The sequence below is a fragment of the Kogia breviceps genome, chromosome 2 (assembly GCF_026419965.1).
Source record: "Kogia breviceps isolate mKogBre1 chromosome 2, mKogBre1 haplotype 1, whole genome shotgun sequence".
In the NCBI taxonomy this organism is placed as follows: domain Eukaryota; kingdom Metazoa; phylum Chordata; class Mammalia; order Artiodactyla; family Physeteridae; genus Kogia; species Kogia breviceps.
The window spans coordinates 141140230-141161454 of NC_081311.1; the positions used below are offsets into that span (position 1 = coordinate 141140230).

Consider the following 21225-nt stretch of genomic DNA (forward strand, 5'->3'; position numbering starts at 1 on the left):
AAGCAGGTTAAATTTTAAAAAGAACCAATTTTTATTATAATCCCCCAAATTTGCCACCACCAGATGATGTCAACCCCTGGGCACTACTCATTAAACATGGACATCATGTTTAAATAAATACAAAGTTCTTTCATGTTTTTAACCATTAGTAAATTATAACATCCTGCAGAGCAGGAATACTCCAACTAGCACTCTCCACTGCCACAGCTCCCTCCTCCTCCTCCCTCTCTCACAGACCCTTTTGGAAATAACTGCCAGTTTACTGAGGTTTGTATTTCTTTAACAACTCTTCAAATTTCTTTCTACAGTACATGTAATAGGCTTTCAATTAAAACAGTACAACCAAAAGAAGGAAACACAAACACATTAACCATTGCATGCTTTGAAGATCTGTTACCCAGCATATATACTAAGTCCCAGCAATGCATTGGAAACAACCACAAAAATATGACAAATGAGTGTGTAAACAATGAAACAATGACACTATGATCAAGGCACACACCATGAGTTTGTTTCACACCTATGTATGTACTCTACTATGATTGAAGGAGAAAATGTCTACCAATTTCATAGTCTGTATATGCTTTAAAAATTAATAATCATTGTTAAGAACTTTATGATAGACCTAGGAATACGTAGACAAATACTATTCCAGATGAAATGGAACAAGACCCCGTGGGGCACTCCTAGGTAAAAATCCTTTCTGGGGCCCCTGTTTCTAGTTTGTAGGAAATAGGCTTTATTCAGCCTCCTTGACCTTCCCTTAGTTCCAAAGGGCAGATTCAAACAGTTGCTTTTCAGGGAAGGGAGGGAACACAGAAACAAAGCAGGAGCAATAAAGAAACAATAGTGCAGCCATGGGGCAGGGTCCTGGTGCCTCCTCAAGGCACCATAACATAATACCTTTGAGTTCTTCTCCGGGAACTAAGGCCCCTACCCAGGTGGAGGACGGTAACTTCAGGTTGAGCACAGGATTCCTGGAACACCGCCTGGTTATCTCACCACCAACCAATCAGAAGAAAGGTACACAGTGGAAGATAAGGAAGACTCTGACCCCCTTCCCAAATGATTCACCCTTTAAAAACTTTCATGGTTGAGCAGAATCTTTGAAGTTGGTTTTTGGACACGAGTCCACCTTCTGCCCAGACTGCCGGCCTCCTAAAGTAACCTTTTCTTTTCCAACCAACACTTGCCTCTCAAGTACTGGCTTTCAAGAGGCGAGCAGCTGAACCTGACTTCAGTAATACAGAAACACTGAGTAATAAAGATTGCTATCTAATTTGTCTAAAACTTCGGATATTTTATAACACTTGAAGGAAAACATACAAGGCAAATACAGATTGTCCTTTTTTAAATGCTGAGGTTAACCACTCTCATACATATTAAACTGGGAACAGGGGTCAGGCGGAATAAGATCTGCAATTAATTCAATCACTCTGGTAAGAAATGTAATGACAAAGAATGAGGATTATGATGTTATCACATCCTTAACTTTTTCCCCTCTGAGAAACAAACACCAGGAAAATATCATTTCTCCTCTATATTACGATGCTACTGATTGTAAGTGATGTCATGAATTTAGTAACAGCTTTCCACAGGGAAAAAACACCACTTACAGTAAATATAATCACTGAATATACAGAATTTCAGAAATGTTAAATTGTGAAATAAAAATATAGTCACTTTTCAATAAAAAAAGTACCTGTATTTTTACAAATATGCTAATGTTTGCTATTTTAAAAAGCAATGAAATTAAACAGAAAAAAAAATTTTAATGCCCATAAGTAAACAGTTAAGTAGAAATAATTATATGCTCTTAATCAGGCAATAAGATTAGGTAATAAAATCATGCCAAGTGACATAAACAGAACATAAAGTATTAGGTACCCATTGATTACAAATATATCAAAGTTGACCTAAGTTTATCAAAACCAGAATAGCTCAGAGATGAAAACATTGGTTGCTCCCCTAGAAGGAGAAATAAATAGCTAGGAGAAAGAATTTGCAAAGCATATGCTATTATATCTTTTAAATTCTGAATCATATGAATGTACTAACTATTCAAAAACAAAAAACAACCCCCCCATGAGCACCACAAATAAGAAACAGAACTGGCCTTAGAAACAATGGCTCTTTTTACAGACTAGGTCCTCTCTCACACATTCTTCCCCATGGTAAACTTGGTAATTCATACACTTTAAATGAAAAACTAGTTAGCACTAGTTATCTGTGGATCCAAAACTTTTAAAAGGCTTATCAACATACACATATATGAACATCAAAAAAATCTAACCAATTAAAGCTAGTGATCTGAAATAATAGACACCAAGATAAATAAAATTTCTGGTTAAAGCATGACGATATGCAACTATGACATAAATATATATGGACGTTTAATGTGTGTGCATATGTATGTGTGTTCACGTAAGTATGCAAGCATAAAGTTGAGACCACACTGGTTCCTGAGGATGGGAGTTGGAGAAACTATTTCCAAACAGCTCTTTACAGAGATGTGCAAGCTCAGCTTGCCAAGAAAGACATGGCTTAGGGAGCCGGCTTGCTACCAATTGTGGCTCCCAGGATTAGTAAATGCTCCAACTAACAAGTGGACCTCTTGCTGCACCTATACGGACATGGGTATGGGTGTGTGTGTGTGCCCATGTGCACATATAGGCAAAAGAAGAGTAGAAAGATTCCAGGTTTGGAAGGCTGTTGACCTATATAGTCGTTAACTTTGTAACCTTACATAGATCATAACCTTTCCATTCCTTGGTTTCCTAATATGACAACAGAGATTCCAACAACCTCACAGAGTTCTTGTGCACTAACCTAAGGTGAGAGCGCTATGCAGATTGAAAGCAAGATACCAAGGGAAGGGATTTGTTCTCCAGGAGGTATGTTCATACAGGACTATGAAAACACCTGCAGCATAATGGGGTTACATCAGTCCTTTGTTGAGCAATAAATACATTTTGAGTTTTATGACTTATCCATTCAAACGTATCTACTCCCTGAAAGAGGTAATATGATCAGTCAGGTAAGTGCTCTGGCTAAGTTTAACAACATAAAAACCAGAGAGATGATTAGAAAATACATGTAGGTCAGTCCCTTTAGACTTTTAAACTTTCTACTTTGTTGACTCAGAAAGACATTAAATTTTTTCCCAGTTAGGTTTATGAATGTGTCTAAGAAACTCTACATCCTCTTTTTCTTTTATAAAACCAACACAGAGACTATTAAGATAATTAATAGGCAAGCCACAGCCTGGGAAAAATATTCATAACACATACACCTGACAAAGGACTGTATCCATGATTTATAAAGAACTCCTACAAATCAATAACAAAATATGAATAACCTAATAAAAACAGGCAGAGGACTGGAACAGATGCTTCACTGAAAAAGATGTAAAAAGCCAATAAACACATGAAAGAATGCTCATCTTTATCTTTAGGCATCAGGAAAATGCAAATTAAAACTACAGCAAGATATCAGTTCACACCAAGCAGAATGACTAAAACAAAAAGACTAAAAATATCAAACATTGTTGAGGATGTGGAGTAACTGGAATATTTGTACACTGCTGATGAGACTGTAAAATGGTCCACCCACTTCAAAGAACCAACAGGCAGTTTCTTTTAAATTGAACATACATCTAACCTAGTCTACTCTTAGTCACCCAAGAAAAATGAAAACATACGTTGACAAAAATATTTGTACAAGAATGTTTATAACAACCTGATTTATAATAGATAAAAACTGGAAACAACCCAAATGTCCATCAATAGAAGAATGGACAAGCAAATTGTAGTCAATTCATACCATGGAATAATGCTCAGTAAAATTAAAAACAAACAAACAGAAAAACCCAATACTGATACCCACACAATAACAAGGATGACTCTTTTTTTTTTTTTTTTTTTTTTTTTGCGGTACACGGGCCTTTCACTGTTGTGGGCTCTCCCGTTGCAGAGCACAGGCTCTGGACGTGCAGGCTCAACGGCCATGGCTCATGTGCCCAGCGGCTCCACGGCATGTGGTATCCTCCCAGACCGGGGTATGAACCCGTGTCCCCTGCATCGGCAGGCGGACTCTCAACCACTGCGCCACCAGGGAAGCCCAAGGACGACTTGAAAACACTCTGTTAAGCAAAAGAGGCCGACCATAAAAAAATGCATTTCGTGCGAGTTGTTGATATGAAATCCAAGAAGGAACAAAACTGTTGACAGAAATCAGAACAGTGGCTGCCTGGGGGAAGGGAGGAATGATTGACTGGAAAGAGGCATGATTTAAGTTTCTGGGGTGAAATGTTCTTTATCTCACTCTTGAGTGGTGATTTCATGGGTGTATACAATTGTTAAAACTCATTAAGCTGACAGCTAAGTCTTTTTAATACATTAATTATACCTAAATAACATATATATGTATATATATTCAGATATATGCTATATTTGTATGATATATATCTATGTAATATTTTTAAAAAAGAAAGAAAAGCCACTACAAAGTTGAATGGGCTCATCTAGATTTATTTTGACACATGGAGAAGGCCTTGATTTGATTCCCTAAGACAGCATTATAGAACAAAAGGCGTTGGTCTTTTCTTTAAAATCAAAATATTTGGGTGTACATGAAAACTGCAGCATATATTAGCTGTGTGATTTGGGGTGAGAGTTAGCCTGTCTGAGCTTCTGTTTCTCATCTACCATTTTATAGGAGGTGGTAATAGTGCATGTTAAAGTAATTGGAAAAATTCTAAGTTGACAACAAAGTATTGATATTATTCCTGCACACAACAGATACCATAATCAAACAATTATATATACATATATTTTTAAAATCAATTTATTTAGTTTCATTTATTATTTTTGGCTGTGTTGGGTCTTCGTTGCTACCTGTGGGCTTTCTCTAGTTGTGGCGAGCAGGGGCTACTCTTAGTTACGGTGCGTGGACTTCTCATTGCGGTGGCTTCTCTTGTTGCGGAGCACGGGCTCTAGAGCACGTGGGCTTCAGTAGATGCAGCTCGTGGGCTCTAGAGCACAGGCTCAGTAGTTGTGGCGCACAGGCTTAGCTGCTCCACAGCAGGTGGGATATTCCCGGACCAGGACTCGAACCCGTGTCCCCTGCATTGGCAGGTGGATTCTTAACCAATGCGCCACTAGGGAAGCCCTAAACACTCAATTATATTTATGTCTGATATGGACATGTAATATATGTATGTGTAACATATGTATACATTTATACATATATAAAGGGAGACTTTCTAAGAGAAAAATGAAAACATATGGCCTGATAAGAATGGCTTACCTATGAGAACAATGAGAAAAATTATTGAAACCTACTGTTACATATACATTATTCATAAGCATCCATAACAGATATTTACTGAGTAACTGTATCCACATGCATACACTCTTATCCCATCCCCACCTATAGAAGGGTGGAGAAATTATTAAATCTAAAGTTCGAGTTATAGATACAACAACAACAGAAAAAAGTATCACATCTAAATCATAAATTCTGAACTATTAAGTCTTTTTTGAGAAGATTTTAATATAGATATAAAATAAGTTTGGTTAATGTTCCCAATGAAGATTTAAAATTTGAAAACACTCACTCTGTTTATAATTCTGTTCCCAAAGGTTATATCTATTTCCAAAGTGAGAAGCTCCACTGTGATTTTCTGCTGCCCTTAGAAAGCAAGAGCTGCTTGCATTTCTAATCAGGAAGTCAGAGCCAACAAAACTTCCATCTGGTTTAAAAACTAATGTACATCATATGGTCACCTATCTATGATAAAGGAGGAAAGAATACACAATGGAGAAAATACAGCCTCTTCAGTAAGTGGTGCCGGGAAAACTGGACAGCTCCATGTAAAAGAATGAAACTAGAATATTTCCTAACACCATACACAAAAATAAACTCAAAATGGATTAAAGACCTAAATGTAAGGCCAGACACTATAAAACTCTTAGAGGAAAACATAGGCAGAACACTCTATGACATAAATCACAGCAAGATCCTTTTTGACCCACCTCCTACAGAAACGGAAATAAAAACAAAAACAAATGGGACCTAATGAAACTTAAAAGCTTTTGCACAGCAAAGGAAACCATAAACAAGACGAAAAGGCAACCCTCAGAATGGGAGAAAATATTTGCAAACCAAGCAATTGACAAAGGATTAATCTCCAAAATTTACAAGCAGCTCATGCAGCTCAATATCAAAAAAACAAACAACCCAATCCAAAAATGGGCAGAAGACCTAAATAGACATTTCTCCAAAGAAGACATACAGGTTGCCAACAAACACATGAAAGGTTGCTCAACATCACTAATCATTAGAGAAATGGAAATCGAAACCACAATGAGGTATCACCTCACACCAGTCAGAGTGGCCATCATCAAAAAATCTACAAACAATAAATGCCGGAGAGGGTGTGGAGAAAAGGGAACCATCTTGCACTGTTGGTGGGAATGTAAATGATACAGCCACCATGGAGAACAGTATGGAGGTTCCTTAAAAAACTAAAAATAGAACTACCATATGACCCAGCAATCCCACTGCTGGGCATATACCCTGAGAAAACCATAATTCAAAAAGAGACATGTACCACAATGTTCAATGCAGCACTATTTACAATAGCCAGGACATGGAAGCATCCTAAGTGTTCATCGACAGACAAATGGATAATGAAGATGTGGCACATGTATACAATGGAATATTACTCAGCCATAAAAAGAAACAAAATTGAGTTATTTGTAGTGAGGTGGATGGACCTAGAGTCTGTCGTACAGAGTGAAGTTAAGTCAGAAAGAGAAAAACAAATACCGCATGCTAACACATATATATGGAATCTAAAAAAAAAAAAAAAAAGGTTCTGAAGAACGTAGAGGCAAGAATAAAGACACAGACGTAGAGAATGGACTTAAGGACATGGAGAAGGGGAAGGGTAAACTGGGACAAAGTGAGAGAGTAGCATGGACATATATACACTACCAAATGTAAAACAGATAGCTAGTGGGAAGCAGCTGCATAGCACAGGGAGATCAGCTCAGTGCTTTGTGACCACCTAGAGGGGTGGGATATGGAGGGTGGGAGGGAGACGCAAGAGGGAGGGGATTTGGGGATATATGTATACATATAGCTGATTCACTTTGTTACACAGCAGAAACTAACACAACATTGTAAAGCAACTATACTCCAATAAAGATGTTAAAAAACATACATAATGTGCGTGCGTGCGTGTGTGTGTGTGTATGTTTATGTCTGTACATGCACAAAAGCACATCTATAAAAGCATTAGGAGGAAATATACCAAAATGTTGACAATGAAAAATAAAACTTTCATTTGGTAATATCTCTGCTCAAAGCAAAACACCGGAAAAAATTAAGGTTAAAAACTTTTGTGAAAGATCAAAGACCTAAATGTAAGATCTAAAACTATAAAACCCTTAGAAGAAAATAGAGGTATAAATCTTTAGATCTTGGATTAGGCAATGACTTCTTAGATATGACACAAAAAGCACAAGCAACAAGAGAAAATATAGATAAGTTGGACTTCATTAAATTCAAAGTCCAGTTCTTCAAAGGACACAGTCAAGAAAGTGAAAAATATTTGCAAATCACATAGCTGGTAAGGTACACTAAATATATACAGAACTCTTGTGTGTATACAGAACACCCTAAATACATATAGAACTCTTACAATTCAATAATAAAAGATGAACAACCCAGCTAAAACATGGGCAAATATTCTGAATAGATTGTTCTCCAAAGATAAACAAATGCCAGTACATTCATGAAAAGATGCTCAACACTGTCAGTCATTAGATCACAATAAGATACCACTTCATACCACTAGGATGGCTATAACAAAAAGACAGATAATAATAAGTATTGGCAAGAATGTGGAGAAATCAGAACCCCCATACATTGCTGGTAGGATTGTAAAATGGTGCAGCCACCTTGGAAAACAATCTGGCAGTTCCTCAAAATACTAGTTAGAGTTACCATATGACCCACCAGTTCCACTCCTAGGTATATACACAAGAGAAATGAAAACATATGTCCACAAAAGTTCTTACATGAATGTTCATAGTAGCATTATTAATAATAGCCAAAAGGTGGAAGCAACCCACATGTTCAACAATTGATGAATGGATTAAAAAAAATGTGGTATTATCTATATAATGAAATATTATTCAGCAGTAAAAAAGGCCTGAAATACTGATACATACTACAACGTGAATGAACCTTGAAAATGTTACACTAAGTGAAAGAAGCCAGACACAAAACGCCATATATTGTTTGATTCCACTTATATGAAATGTCCAGAAATGGTGAATCTATAAAGATGGAAAGTTTACGAGTAGTAGCCTAAGACTTGATGGGGAGAGGGCAGGAAGATTGGAAGGCAATAGCTAAAGGGTACTAGGTTTCTTTGGGGGATGAGAATGTTCTAAAATTGACTATGGTGATAGTTGCACAGCTCTGTGAATATACTCAAAACTGCTGAATTGTACACTTTAAGTGTGGGGAATTGTATGATATGTGAACTCTATCTCAATAAAGCTGCTATTTTAAAATTTTTTCCTGAAACATAGCAAGTATTCGAAGAATGAGAGAATGAATGGAAGACTGAATGAATGGAAACATAAACCAAGGATGAAAGAATATAGATTTAGAGACAGAAGTGGTTTGAATCTCAATTTTTCCCTTTACTAAGTGCTTGATTTCACTGAGCTTTTAGTTTCTTCTACTCTAGCTGGGAATAATAATGAGATAATGCCTATAAAGTGTTCAGTCCCGTGCAAGATGCTCAAGAAACAGTAGCTATTATTACAATGAATTATAATCATAAGCACGTATTTTCTTTGGTGACATGTAGAAATGAAGCAAATCACGATAAGGAATTCTACATTCAAGTTACCACAGTGAAATATTAGATTTAAGATTAGGTTTTATCTGGTGAGAATGGTCAGAACTACCCTTTTTCTATGAGATATAAACATTTCCTAAGTCTAGTTCCTTGCACAGGAAGAAACTCTAAATCCTCCTCAGCCTTGACAGCTTGTTGGATAAGAATGAATAAATGGAAGAAAGAATGAATTAAAACATACCAAATATGAGTTAAAAGAGATTTGGAGACAAAAGTGGTTTGACTCTCAACTTTGCCATTCACTATGTGCTAGATCTCGCTCAGGTTTTATTTTCTTCAACTCCAATTGGGAATAATAATGACAGAATGCCTATAAAATATTCAGCCCAGTAAGAAAAGTCCCTACCGCTCATTAGCATTCTAGCAGATTAGAGCTACAGTAAAAGCAAAAACCAGCATCAATGATAATAGTAATATTGTAGTTGAGTGGTAGGCTCATGGATGCTCATTTTATTATAACTTTTTGTTTATATAATGTGTTCTCTTTTGCATATATCTAATAGCGCATACTTTTAAAAACATCACAAAACAAACAACAAAAAAACACATAATGCTTAAGGACTGGATATTTTCATTTCCTGGTCACCTCAATGATCTAGTTAGTGTACATCATTTTTCCTAAAGGACGGTACAGTCATTTTCAGAGCAGTAGAATTTCCCTCCCATATGTAGGGAACTCAGGAGCCTAGTCCTACCTGATTCTTCTGCTATGGAAAAAAAATCTATAAAGTCAATACTAACTGCTCAGTTTGAGCCATTTCTTCTGAATTAATCTGCATTAGGTCAACATATTAGGTATTGGGTTGGCAAAAAGGTCTGCTTAGTTTTCTCCGTAAGATGGCTCTAGTAGCACTTAGTTGCCTGTAACTTCATTCAAAATAGTTTTGTTAGATTGTATGTGACAGCTGTCATATCAGCATGCATTTTAAAAGAGACATCAAAACTGGTGAATTTTTGTGTAGGCATTTTAATATTGAAGATGGAAGAAAAAAAGGAACATTTTCGGCCTATCATGCTTTATTTATTATTTCAAGAAAGGTAAAAACGTAATCAAAATGCAAAAAAAGATTTGTGCAGTGTATGGAGAAGGTGCTGTGACTGATTGAACGTGTCAAAAGTGGTTTGCAAAGTTTCGTGCTAGAGATTTCTCTCTGGACGATGCTCTATGGCCAGGTAGAGCAGTTGAAGTGGATAGAGATCAAATCGAGACACTGAGAACAATCAACGTTATACCATGTGGGAGATAGCCGACATACTAAAAATAACCAAATCAAGCGCTGAAAATCATTTGCAACAGCTTGGGTATGTTAATCGCTTTGATGTTTGGGCTCCATGTAAGTTAAGTGAAAAAAACCTTCTTGACCGTATTTCCGCATGCAGTTCTCTACTTAAACGTAATGAAAATGTTCGTTTTTAAAACAAATTGTGATGGGTGATGAAAAGTGGATACTGTACAACAATGTGGAATGGAAGATATTGTGGGGCAAGCGAAATGAACCCACCAGTCACACCAAAGGCCAGTCCTCATCCAAAGAAGGTGATGTTGTGTATATGGTGGGATTGGAAGGGAGTCCTCTATTATGAGCTCCTTCTGGAAAACCAAACGATTAATTCCAACAAGTACTGCTCCCAATTAGACCAACTGAAAGCAGCACTCGACAAAAAGCATCTAGAATTAGTCAACAGAAAAGGCATAATCGGGGCTTCCCTGGTGGCGCAGTGGTTGAGTCCGCCTGCCGATGCAGGGGACACGGGTTCGTGCCCCGGTCCGGGAGGACCCCGCATGCCGCAGAGCGGCTGGGCCCATGAGCTGTGGTCGCTGAGCCAGCGCGTCCGGAGCCTGTGCTCTGCAGCAGGAGAGGCCACGGAGGTGAGAGGCCCACGTACAGCAAAAACAAAAAAAAAACAAAAAAAGGCATAATCTTCCAACATGATAACGCAAGACCATACATTTCTTTGACGACCAAGCAAAAACTGGTACAGCTTGGCTGAGAAGTTCTGATTCATCTGCTATATTCACCAGACACTGCACCTTCAGATTTCCATTTATTTAGGTCTTTATAAAATTCTCTTAATGGAAAAAATTTCAATTCTCTGTAAGACTGTAAAAGGCACCTGGAACAGTTCTTTGCTCAAAAAGATAAAAAGTTTTGGGAAGATGGAATCATGAAGTTGCCTGAAAAATGGCAGAAGGTAGTGGAACAAAAGGGTGAATTCATTGTTCAATAAAGTTCTTGGTGAAAATGAAAAACGTGTCTTTTATTTTTACTTAAAAACCGAAGGCACTTTTTGGCCAACCCAATACATCTTTAAAATTGAGTGATGTTTGGAAGAACAGCTGCACTCCTCTCACCTGTGGCACTGACAGCATTCAGCCAAACACCCACAGGACACTCCACATTCTATCATCACCCGTACCCAGGATCCTGAGGGTTCGGTTCTCCTGATCAGCCTCACGGCAGCCACTCTTCCTAGTGTTTATCTGGTGGCTGCTTACCATGTTTCATTCAGCAAAGAGTATTCCTATATTCCACAGTGCCTGATATTCTATCAGCAGAGACTCATCCTTTTTGTTTAAGGTTATTCTCTGTTGAAATACGTAGACTTTTGGGAGAAGTAGCAGATTGTGCTTTAACAATCGTTTATACTGTAGTGTGATCGAATTCATCAGTAGAAACTCAATAATTATACATTTTCTTTCCTCCCTGAAATGAAGAGATGTAGAGGAAAGAAGGAAGCAGAAAGTGTTTGTGGTGAAGAACTGCATACAACCTAATCATCCTCCTATAGCCCAACCTATTTTTCACACTGTCAATTTCCAGCTAGACAATCCATCAAAGCATACAGAAATAAATCTCTTGAGGAAGAGATTTAGACTGTCAGCACAACCCTCAAGGCACCCCAGACTTCAAGAGAAATTCCCAAAGTTCAAACCTAGAAACAGGGTCAATACCTAGGAAGAACAAAGGAACCAAATACCTGATTATAATTTAACCACTTAGGTCACATGTCAGACAAGGGAACAAGTCAGGTTCATGGGCAAAAACCTCTGGATATTACAAATGGAAACAAATAATTAGCTACATGGAACACAGACAGCATGACTTGGAAGATTTCTGACAAATGTACACGTGTTGCGGCAAAGCTGAGTTAGGAAATTTCTTAACCAAATTAAAACTAAAACCACTGAGAAAAAGAATATTTATGATACGCAATGGTTCTTTCATTAGAAGAGAAACACAGCCTCTAATTAGGGTAAAGGAAGAAGAGAAACAACAGTAAGAACTAAGCAAAGGCCTTAGTCTATGTCCATTATTTGTCCTCCATGAAAAAAGTTAGCCAAAGACATGAGTTTTCTCCCTGAGAACGCAAAGTTAGCCAAAGACAAGAGTTTTCTCCCTGAGAACGCACTTGGGCATGTGTGCAGGTATAGCGGCAAATGCACATAAGTACACATGCACGTGCGCACGCACACACACACAAAGGGAGTGCAGCAAGCTACCTCTTCCATAAGAACTTTGGTTGCAGAAAGATGAGGACCCAGGTATGTGCCAGGCTGACAAATATCATGAAGGAGAATCCAGAGCACCCTCTCTCTCTGACCCTCAGGGAATCTTCTCTGAATTAAAAGCTGCAAAGGTCACTGACCTCATCACCTCAGGTTCCACAAGCAACTGAGGAGGGTTTAGCCAAGACTGTCAGCCAAGTCAACTGGAAGTCATTAAGGGTTTCAGGGACAAAATGGACTAAATAAATCTTAAAAAAAATCATGTACTACCAAATGTGAAAGGTACACCACAAATAAGATGAGTTGAGCTGCAAACTTAGATTTGAGAATTGGTCTAAATCCAATGTCATGCTCACACTTTAAAGACAGAATCTCTGAGTTCAGAATTGTCAATAGCTATTAACTATTGTCAATAGTTATGGTTGTTTGCTCTGGTCCCTAAAAGGAGGAAAATTATAATTATACCACAATGGCTTACTCAATCCTACACCTAAAATACAAGGGCCCAATTAATCAGTCACCTCACACTTATTTTAAAGTTCCAGTCAATATAAATATAGGGTAACTCTATCCACTACTCTGTTTTCTGTGGTATTTAAAAAGAAACAGAATTAGAACTCTAGAAAGTGTAAAAGGTAATGCTTTAGGAGCTTCTAAGAATACTACCTCTACAAAAATACTACCTCTTTTCTGCCTCAAAACCAGTTAGATTATGCAATGAAATTTAAAAAGTCATTCCTTATTATCACTGAGAAAATCTGCTTAGAGTCCCTTGAGTTCAGGCGGCATGTCACTCAGATAGTATATCCAGTGTGTAAAAATCCTAAGGAACATATTTGCCATGAGAAATCATTAGTATTAATACTTACACAACCTCCAGCAAGGACTTCTGCTAAAAGTGGAATGGAGCCATCTCTCCTTGTAAATTTGTCCCGGACAAAATCATTGACCTAATTAAAAAGACAACATCAGTTAACCAGAATTCCCAATCATTACCATTAGTGGTACATTACTGGTTTTCCCAAATCAGCAAAATATTTGTCTCATATAAAATTTAAAATTAGCAAATGACTACAAATAAGTTTAAAATTTTACAAGTGCCTTGATAGTGTACGAGTCTTACCAGCATCAGTTTTCATTTTTGGCTTAATGATAATCTAAACAAATGACATAAATTCAATGAGAAAGAAACTTACAGTCAGTTTAATGGCCTTTTCTGGAGCAACCCCTATAAGTTGTGGTATGAGACCTAGGTAAACAGAGAGAATTGTTAGCAGTATAGATGTACTAGACGTGAATACACAAGCCCAACAAGGTGGTTTTCCCCATATTATTTACCCATCAAACATTTTGGGGTTTTTATTAAAATGGGAAAAGTGGCTTATCCTAAAAACTATGTATATGTATATAATAATTATTCATGTCAAAACAATGTTATACTTCTTGAGGCTATAAATCCTTTTCTTAAGCATGCCTCCTTTAAAGCCTGGTTATCTACCACCTCCCAAAAAGTATGAGGAAGGAATGGAACCCATGGATCTTGTCTACTCCCAGAACACTGCCAATAGCAATGAAACCAGATTACCCCCCTTTACAACCAACAATGTACTAACATACACAGACACTTTAGAGAAGCCAATGTTGTATGCTTGGAAAAGCTCTGCAAAGTGTCCTATTAAGTAGACCCAGATTTTGCCACAAATGATGCTAGCTGTGTAATAGCATACAGTGGCTTGGCTATTACAGAAAATCAACTCCCATCATTTTCTCTTTACAGAAACCCAGAATTCAGTACTCATTTATTTAAAAGAAAGCCAAAACTGCAAAGAAAAATGCAGTTTTAAGTAACATTTAATGGGTATCTTCTACAAGCAAAAACAGCCCATTGTTAGCCTATTTGCTAATATATGTCAAACTTAAGACATTTCAAAAGAATTCTCCTAAAACAAAGGAAATCATTATTCTTAGAAAGTTAAATTTTCCAGGCTGGCTGCAAAAGAAAAAATATATAAACAATTCAACATCTGTAGCTATTCATAGGGCTCAACTTTCTAAAGCACACAGATTAGCCAAATCGTTAAAATATACTTTTTGCATACATCTTTTAAAGATGCTAACAATAAACATACTATATCCTTTAAATCACCCAGCCAAGGGGAAGTTATGTATGTGTTTGCATGCTTGCTGCTGATCTTAAGCCTACTTTGAGGATACTGCTGAGTGATTTTCTACAAGTTGAGAGCCAGCAAGTAATCGTACATACAGCCTACTGTCAGTCAAACTGAATTATCAGTGACAAACACAAATCTGCACACACCTTTAATGGGTAGCAAACTGATTTAAAAGAATAAATCAGCAGATGGCAGTCTTAACTTTCTAACTCTCATGATTATCAGACCCTATTACTTTTAATCTGACTCCCATACAACAGTGTCAGCATGTGTGTTTGTTTTACTACTTGCCTCAATAAGGCTCACGGAATTTTAATAAAGTACTGATTTATGTCATTTTATCATTGTTGCCTATAAAGAAATTTAGGGTAATTTGTCAACAATTTTGTCAATCATCTGACAAAATAATGGACCACTTCTAAGCAATATATGACAATCTCAACAGTCACAGTGTTCAGATACAGGACTCGTACAATCTCTCACTTAAAGAACTGATTTTATCAGCTCACATTCTGAATCAAGCTAATGATCCCTCCATACCCTCCACCCCCAACTTGCTATATTGTACCCATTTAATTAACATGACATCTCTCCCAAATGAAATCTTCTGTAAGCATCCATCCATTGAGAAGGCTAAACTGTGCAGTGTATATCTAGGTTCCTTCTCTTTTAAAGTATACCAAGGAGGAAGAAAGAGTCTTACTCATCAAAGAAAGATTGGAGATGTCAAAGAAGAAAACCACCGTAGCACCACTTAACCCTCAGATTCCCTATTAAATAAAATCTAGATATGCAGTGTTTAATATACATATTAAAACAAGCACTCACATGCACAGATCTGCATTCTAACAATGCACACCTCTTCCCATGGAGTAAATGTCGTACAGTTAGAATTTAGACGGGCTAGAGTTCTGCATACCTGAATAAAATTCATCACATTCTTTCTCAGGAGCAGGGTATTGAGCCTAGTTTGATTCCAGAACAACTCTCTTCTCTTATTCTATACACAATGCCAAAAATGAATATCCTCATGACCCTCTCCTTCAAGTATAAGTATATTAGAACTACATTTTCACTTGAGTATCTGCACATAATGCCAATCAGATGTGTTTTTCCTCCTGGCCATGAGCATAAAGCTTTGCTCAGGCCCAGTTTTTCTTTCCGAGGAAGAGGTTCTAAGCCAAACAGTTCATCAGAGCTCAGAATGAGCCCAGGATTAATGGGACTGTGTGTGCAAACAAACAAGTACAGTAAATTACATAAATGCCCTGGAATTGAGCATGTAGAAAGTTTTTCAAAGAATTCCAAGTGGCGCCCAAAGGGATTAAAAAATTAATCTCCCTCCCAAAGGAAACCCTAAATTCTAACATGAAAACATGTACATGAAAGTCTCCCTCTCCTAAGAGAACAAGTTCCTACAAAGCTGGTGGGGGTGGGGAGAATTCTGCGTGGGGCTTGCTGCCTCTGATGCCAATAGCAGTGTGCTCAGCTTAGAGTTGGTGGTAACATTCCCCGCAAAAGAAAATCTCTCTGCTTCCACTCAGTGCCTCTGAACTACAGGGAGAAAAGAAGCAAGAATGAGACTTGGAGCAAAAAGGTTTTCTTTTCTTTCTTTCTTTTTTTTTTTTTTTTTTTTTACCTTCAGATGACTCACTGGAAAAGACTTACGAATGGTCTCCTTGGAAGAGACAAAAACGTGCAATATTTCTTTCAGTTGAAACAAACATAGAGTGTAAACTCACCTTCAAGTGGCAGCCTGGTTTCTATTTCACAGAGGAGAGATATATTTCTCCTCTCTAATTCTTTGAGAAAAGAAGCTATTTCTTAGCTGTCACCCTCGTATTCCACCTGCAGACATGTGCCTTATTTTGTAAGAGCATGGTGACCATCACAGACCCATGCTGGGGAAAATGCAGGCTTTAGATTGCAGGAAGAAGAAATAAAGACCTTGTCTGCAGACTAATATTGCTAGTTACCAGCAAGAATGTAAAAAGGGAAATGAGCAAGGAGGAAATAAAAAGAGAGAAACAGCCCTAGTCTGACTGAAAAGGCTGCGCACTGATTTTCACAATCAGTAAGTCTGAAACCTGCTGCTGGTGAGATAAACTCACTAACTTGAGCAGCTGAGATCTGCTTGCTCACCCCGGTAGAGTCCAAAGAAGCCCTCATAACGCAAGACTTTCTTGAAACAGTCAAAACTGTTTTTGTACATCAGCTCCCCGACAACAGAGCCGGTGCCACGCTGATTCTGCATGCGGGTCTTCACCAGGTCTATAGGGTACACCGCGGTGGCTCCCACAGCTACAAACGAAACAATTGTTAGGCTTAAAAGAGAGCACAATTAAACAGAGAATCTGTAAGGACAACACATCTCAAATCAAAGGACTAGAAAACAGAACACAGTATATATCCTCGCAAAAGAGATTTTACGTAATTTTCCCTTTTTCCATACACAGCTGAAGGGATCACAGGCTAGCAACCACTGGGATCCATAAATACAGCTGCTTCAGAGAACAACTGTAATGGATTTTCAAGTCATCACCAACATTAGATAATCAACACTCAATTTCCTTTAACAACATTAAACTCTTATATATAACATATTTCTTTATATTTTCCATTAAATGCCTACATTTTATACCAGTTACCTCTTAAAATAACTATATATCTACACATAGGTGGCTGCAATTTTAAAATTTAGTTTACTACAGAATTTTGGTAAATTAACCTTAGTTACAACTATAATATTGGAACCAAATCTCAACATGACCCTCCCCCTACTTACAGCATTCAGTTTATAAAAAAAAAACCCAGGCTTTAGAATTTCTCAGGGACTGAAAAATTTATAACATGAATTAGAGTATTATATTTTTCAACTGTTGAAAACCAAAACATGCTTTGCAACTTCTAAAACTGAGATTGAAAAGAAAAAATAGTTTCATCAGTTTAGGCTTCTTTTGAAAAATCATAAGTATTTTAATCACACTACTAGGTTCTTCTCAATAAAGCAACTTCAGATTTTATACATTTTCTATGGAGAGATTTAAGCAAAAAAAGCCTCTCAAATTTTGCCCAGGAGCAGGGAAGAGAGGTTCATTTTAACAAATAACCTTCAAGTCTAGATATTCTTCAGCCAGTAAAAGATGAGGAATGGGGGGAAACAAGGAGAAAAGCAAAAGCAAATCACTTTGAGAGGTTGTTGTACTTTATAAGGTTCTGGATTTGTACCCCAAATCTTGATCTCTTACCTGCCCTCACTCCTAACACCAGAAACACAGTCTTATTCTCCATTTCTTCGTACTGGCTTTAACCAGTATAATTAAGGGGAGTGCAGCACGCATCCAAGACTTTCACATGATTACAGAGGTTTTGTCTTGAAGACAGACTGGAGCCAGAGGGGCCATGGCCGTGCTATGACAAGTCCTCTGATCGTAGGTAAAAATAAAGAATACTTCAGAAAGCCCTGCAGTCGTGACCCTTGGGAACAATGAACTGAACCTTTGCTGATCTGTCCCTGTCTAGTGAGATAATATTACATGAACGCAAGCTTGAAATAGCACATAGACATGTCACTCACCTCCAGCAACTGAGCCCAGAGTGAATCTGTAAGCAGACTCGGCAATTTGGAGCCAGACAGGCCTGCCTAAACCGTGAGACTGCTGTGGGGAAGAAGAAAACATGTAAAAAATTTTGGAAAAGCATACGGCGAATGAAAAAAGCTATAATTTGGCTGTTAAGATTTTGAAATAGATACTTCTATTATTAGCATTTAAAAACCATATCTGGCCAAACAGACACAGTAGCTTTCCCCCCCCCCATTTGCACGAGCCTATTAATACCTCATTTATCTGCTACTACTGGGGAATACACTATCATTCTACAGAAGTGAATCTTTCAGTAAGTAAATATTTCCCCCTTCTTTAACCAACTTAAATTTTTAAAATCTTTCTAAAATGTATAAAAACTATCGCGATTCCTAAATCAGATCATATTGATCATAATTTTCCACTTCTAATGACTGAAGGTCAACATATTCATACGTCCATCAATTTCTGCATCGAGATCTAACGCAGCTGTTTGTGCTTTCTTCCCACGCTTGACAACTATTACTTCTTTTACCAACAGCCTTCTAGTTTGATTTTGCCACTTCTCATCTATCAGGGCTGGAGAAATCACATAACTAGAATTGTTAGGATTATATGTAAAGCAAGGTCAAGGACTTCTCTTTTGGGCTAAAGCGAAAAACTTTAATAGCTGCTATTTCAAGGGTTCAGAGCCTTTGCCCCTTTATTTGTGGCTTTGAAGCTCAACCACTGAGGTTATCAATAGATAAGTATAGTATTTCTCACCTATGCTACCAAGCATTTGCTCTCCTAGACCTATGTATTCCTCAACTCTGCCTACACAAAGAAAACACCTGAGGGACCTTAAAATATACATCCCTGAGGCCTGGGGTTTATAAATTTTTAAAAGGCTTCAAATCATTCTGCTGTGTAGTTAGGTTGAGAACCACTGTCCTAGCCACATTTGTAGTTCTAACATAAAATCTATATTGAAAATAAAGCAAATGGGAAAAACCTATTGTGGTTCAGAATGTTATTTCATTGGTATCCCACAGCATAAAGGACTTGAAATAATTTGTCTATATTAGTGTGTCAGTCTTGTTCTTTAATATTTTCATTATGAAAGTAACAGTTATGTGTATAAACAGCAATGAAGGAATGAAATGAAGGAATAAAATACTGCTTTATCGTAAGAAAACTTGAAAAATAGCAACTTGAATGAGCTTTCAAAACACAGCAAAATAAAAATGTTTAGATACTCTCACTAGACTAATTTAGAATAATTTAATGGAGAGGGACTCCATGCCTAAAGTCTAAAGAAAAAAGTAAGCTAGTCTACTCTCATTTGCTTTCACTTGTACAATCTCTTCAAAGTTCTATTAAGGAAGCTAAATATGGCAAAACCAGATATTTATAAACAATTTGGGAAGCAGCCTATAGAAAGGTTTTATCTGTCTTCTTGTTTTGTAAATTTTGCACCATAGTAAGCATCATTTCTGTTTGAACAAAAGCATCTGATATCTAAATATTTAATGTTTGATTGTGATCTCTGTAGGCAGAGATCTTTAAAAGTTCATTATGCTTGTCATAGTGTTGTGGTTCAATATATTCTATAGTGAAGGAAAATAAGTAATGTTTGATGAAAAGTCAATAAGAAACCCTTGGAAAATCTGGCAATCAGTCAAACACCATTACTTCAAACAAAATCACTACATATTTTATAAATGTCAACTGTCCCAATATACCAACTTTATTATAATGAAATTAGGTGAAAGCATACATCTATTACATCCAAAACTGAATTTAATACATGGAAGAAACCATCATAAAAAAGGCGAAAAACTGCACAAAGACATAATCATGATTTTGTAGGGAATACATTTTTTCCTAGCAAGTTAGCCCAAGCAACTGCATGGCCATCCATTATGTTTGATTTACATGCTGTAACAAAAGTGAGCAATTAACAATTTAATATTGATATTTTATTTGAAATTTAATAAGGGAAAGAGTAGAATATTTTAACAAAACCTTCAGTAGAAGCCTAATTTTGACTCATTCACAGAACAGCAAAAAATATGCCATCCAAAAAGATATTTTTTGTTCCATTTATTGCTATGATAATAATACTAACTTTAGACTGTTTAGAGATTTGTTGTCCCCCAAAAGGTGAAAGTACTTTACCAAGCACTCAGGACTGTTGCCCTGAAGCAGCCCTCAGGGGTCCAGTGTTTGTTTCAATCTTCTGTAAATAAATTCCCTTGTGAGACCATAGAAGGATGCTTACTGTCAGCAATTTCTACCCACAGTGAGACCATACTGTACTATTTTGCCAGTCAGTCCACTATACATACAAAGGTAAGATGGCCACACTATGGACAGGACAGGCGACTTGCCAAAGGCCTCACTGTGAAATAGGGAATAAGCAGAGCAACAGCCCTTGTCACTCCACTGCATTCTCCATTATAACTGAACACACCTGCCAGGCAAAGATTGTAAGCACTTAACTCCAATATATGATTTCATTTATAAATTATATGCATGTTCTTCTACTGCACTAATTATATACATAAAAATCTAATTATATTATTAAATTACATATAATATACATCTAAACATACAAAAATAGAAATTATAAAAGAATGAGATGAAATAAAATGATTTTTTAAAATTTTATTTTGTATTTATTAATGCAAAACCCTTCTCGGTATCACATTAAAATATTATATTAACTGAATATGCTTCAGTTAGTTTTTCAAATATTGACTGAACACAATGAGGGTAATGAGTTAATTCTGATACTCTGTTTCAAAGACAATCCAGTTGAAAACAAACGCAATCCGTATCTTTGAGGTAAAGATGATGTTCAACATCACATATTTTAAAGAAATTCAAATTATGGCATTTTGGCTTAGATTTTAAAATCTTTTATAACCAATGTGGCTGTTATACTACCTATATAGCATATATGTTTTTAACTTCTAAAAATGCACACATAAAACTTTTTTTCTGAAATCGAAGTTTTTCAGTCACAAAACTGGGTGA

The 21225-nt window shown here is 36.9% G+C and overlaps 1 protein-coding gene across 10 annotated transcripts in view; it reads right to left on the reverse strand.

The window, feature by feature from the left end:
* Window positions 1–21225, reverse strand: part of SLC25A12 (solute carrier family 25 member 12) — a 180402-nt gene that overhangs the window by 9221 nt on the left and 149956 nt on the right. For 7 of the 10 annotated variants that reach the window (XM_067026303.1, XM_067026306.1, XM_067026310.1 and 4 more), the window contains 4 exons: window positions 18198–18279; window positions 16763–16921; window positions 13646–13698; window positions 13319–13399 (listed from right to left, as the gene is read on the reverse strand). In XM_067026303.1, the coding sequence (XP_066882404.1) occupies window positions 13319–13399; window positions 13646–13698; window positions 16763–16921; window positions 18198–18279 (375 nt within the window). The remainder of the gene's footprint in view (window positions 1–13318; window positions 13400–13645; window positions 13699–16762; window positions 16922–18197; window positions 18280–21225) is intronic. The other 3 variants (XM_067026304.1, XM_067026305.1, XM_067026311.1) reach the window with 1 other exon arrangement.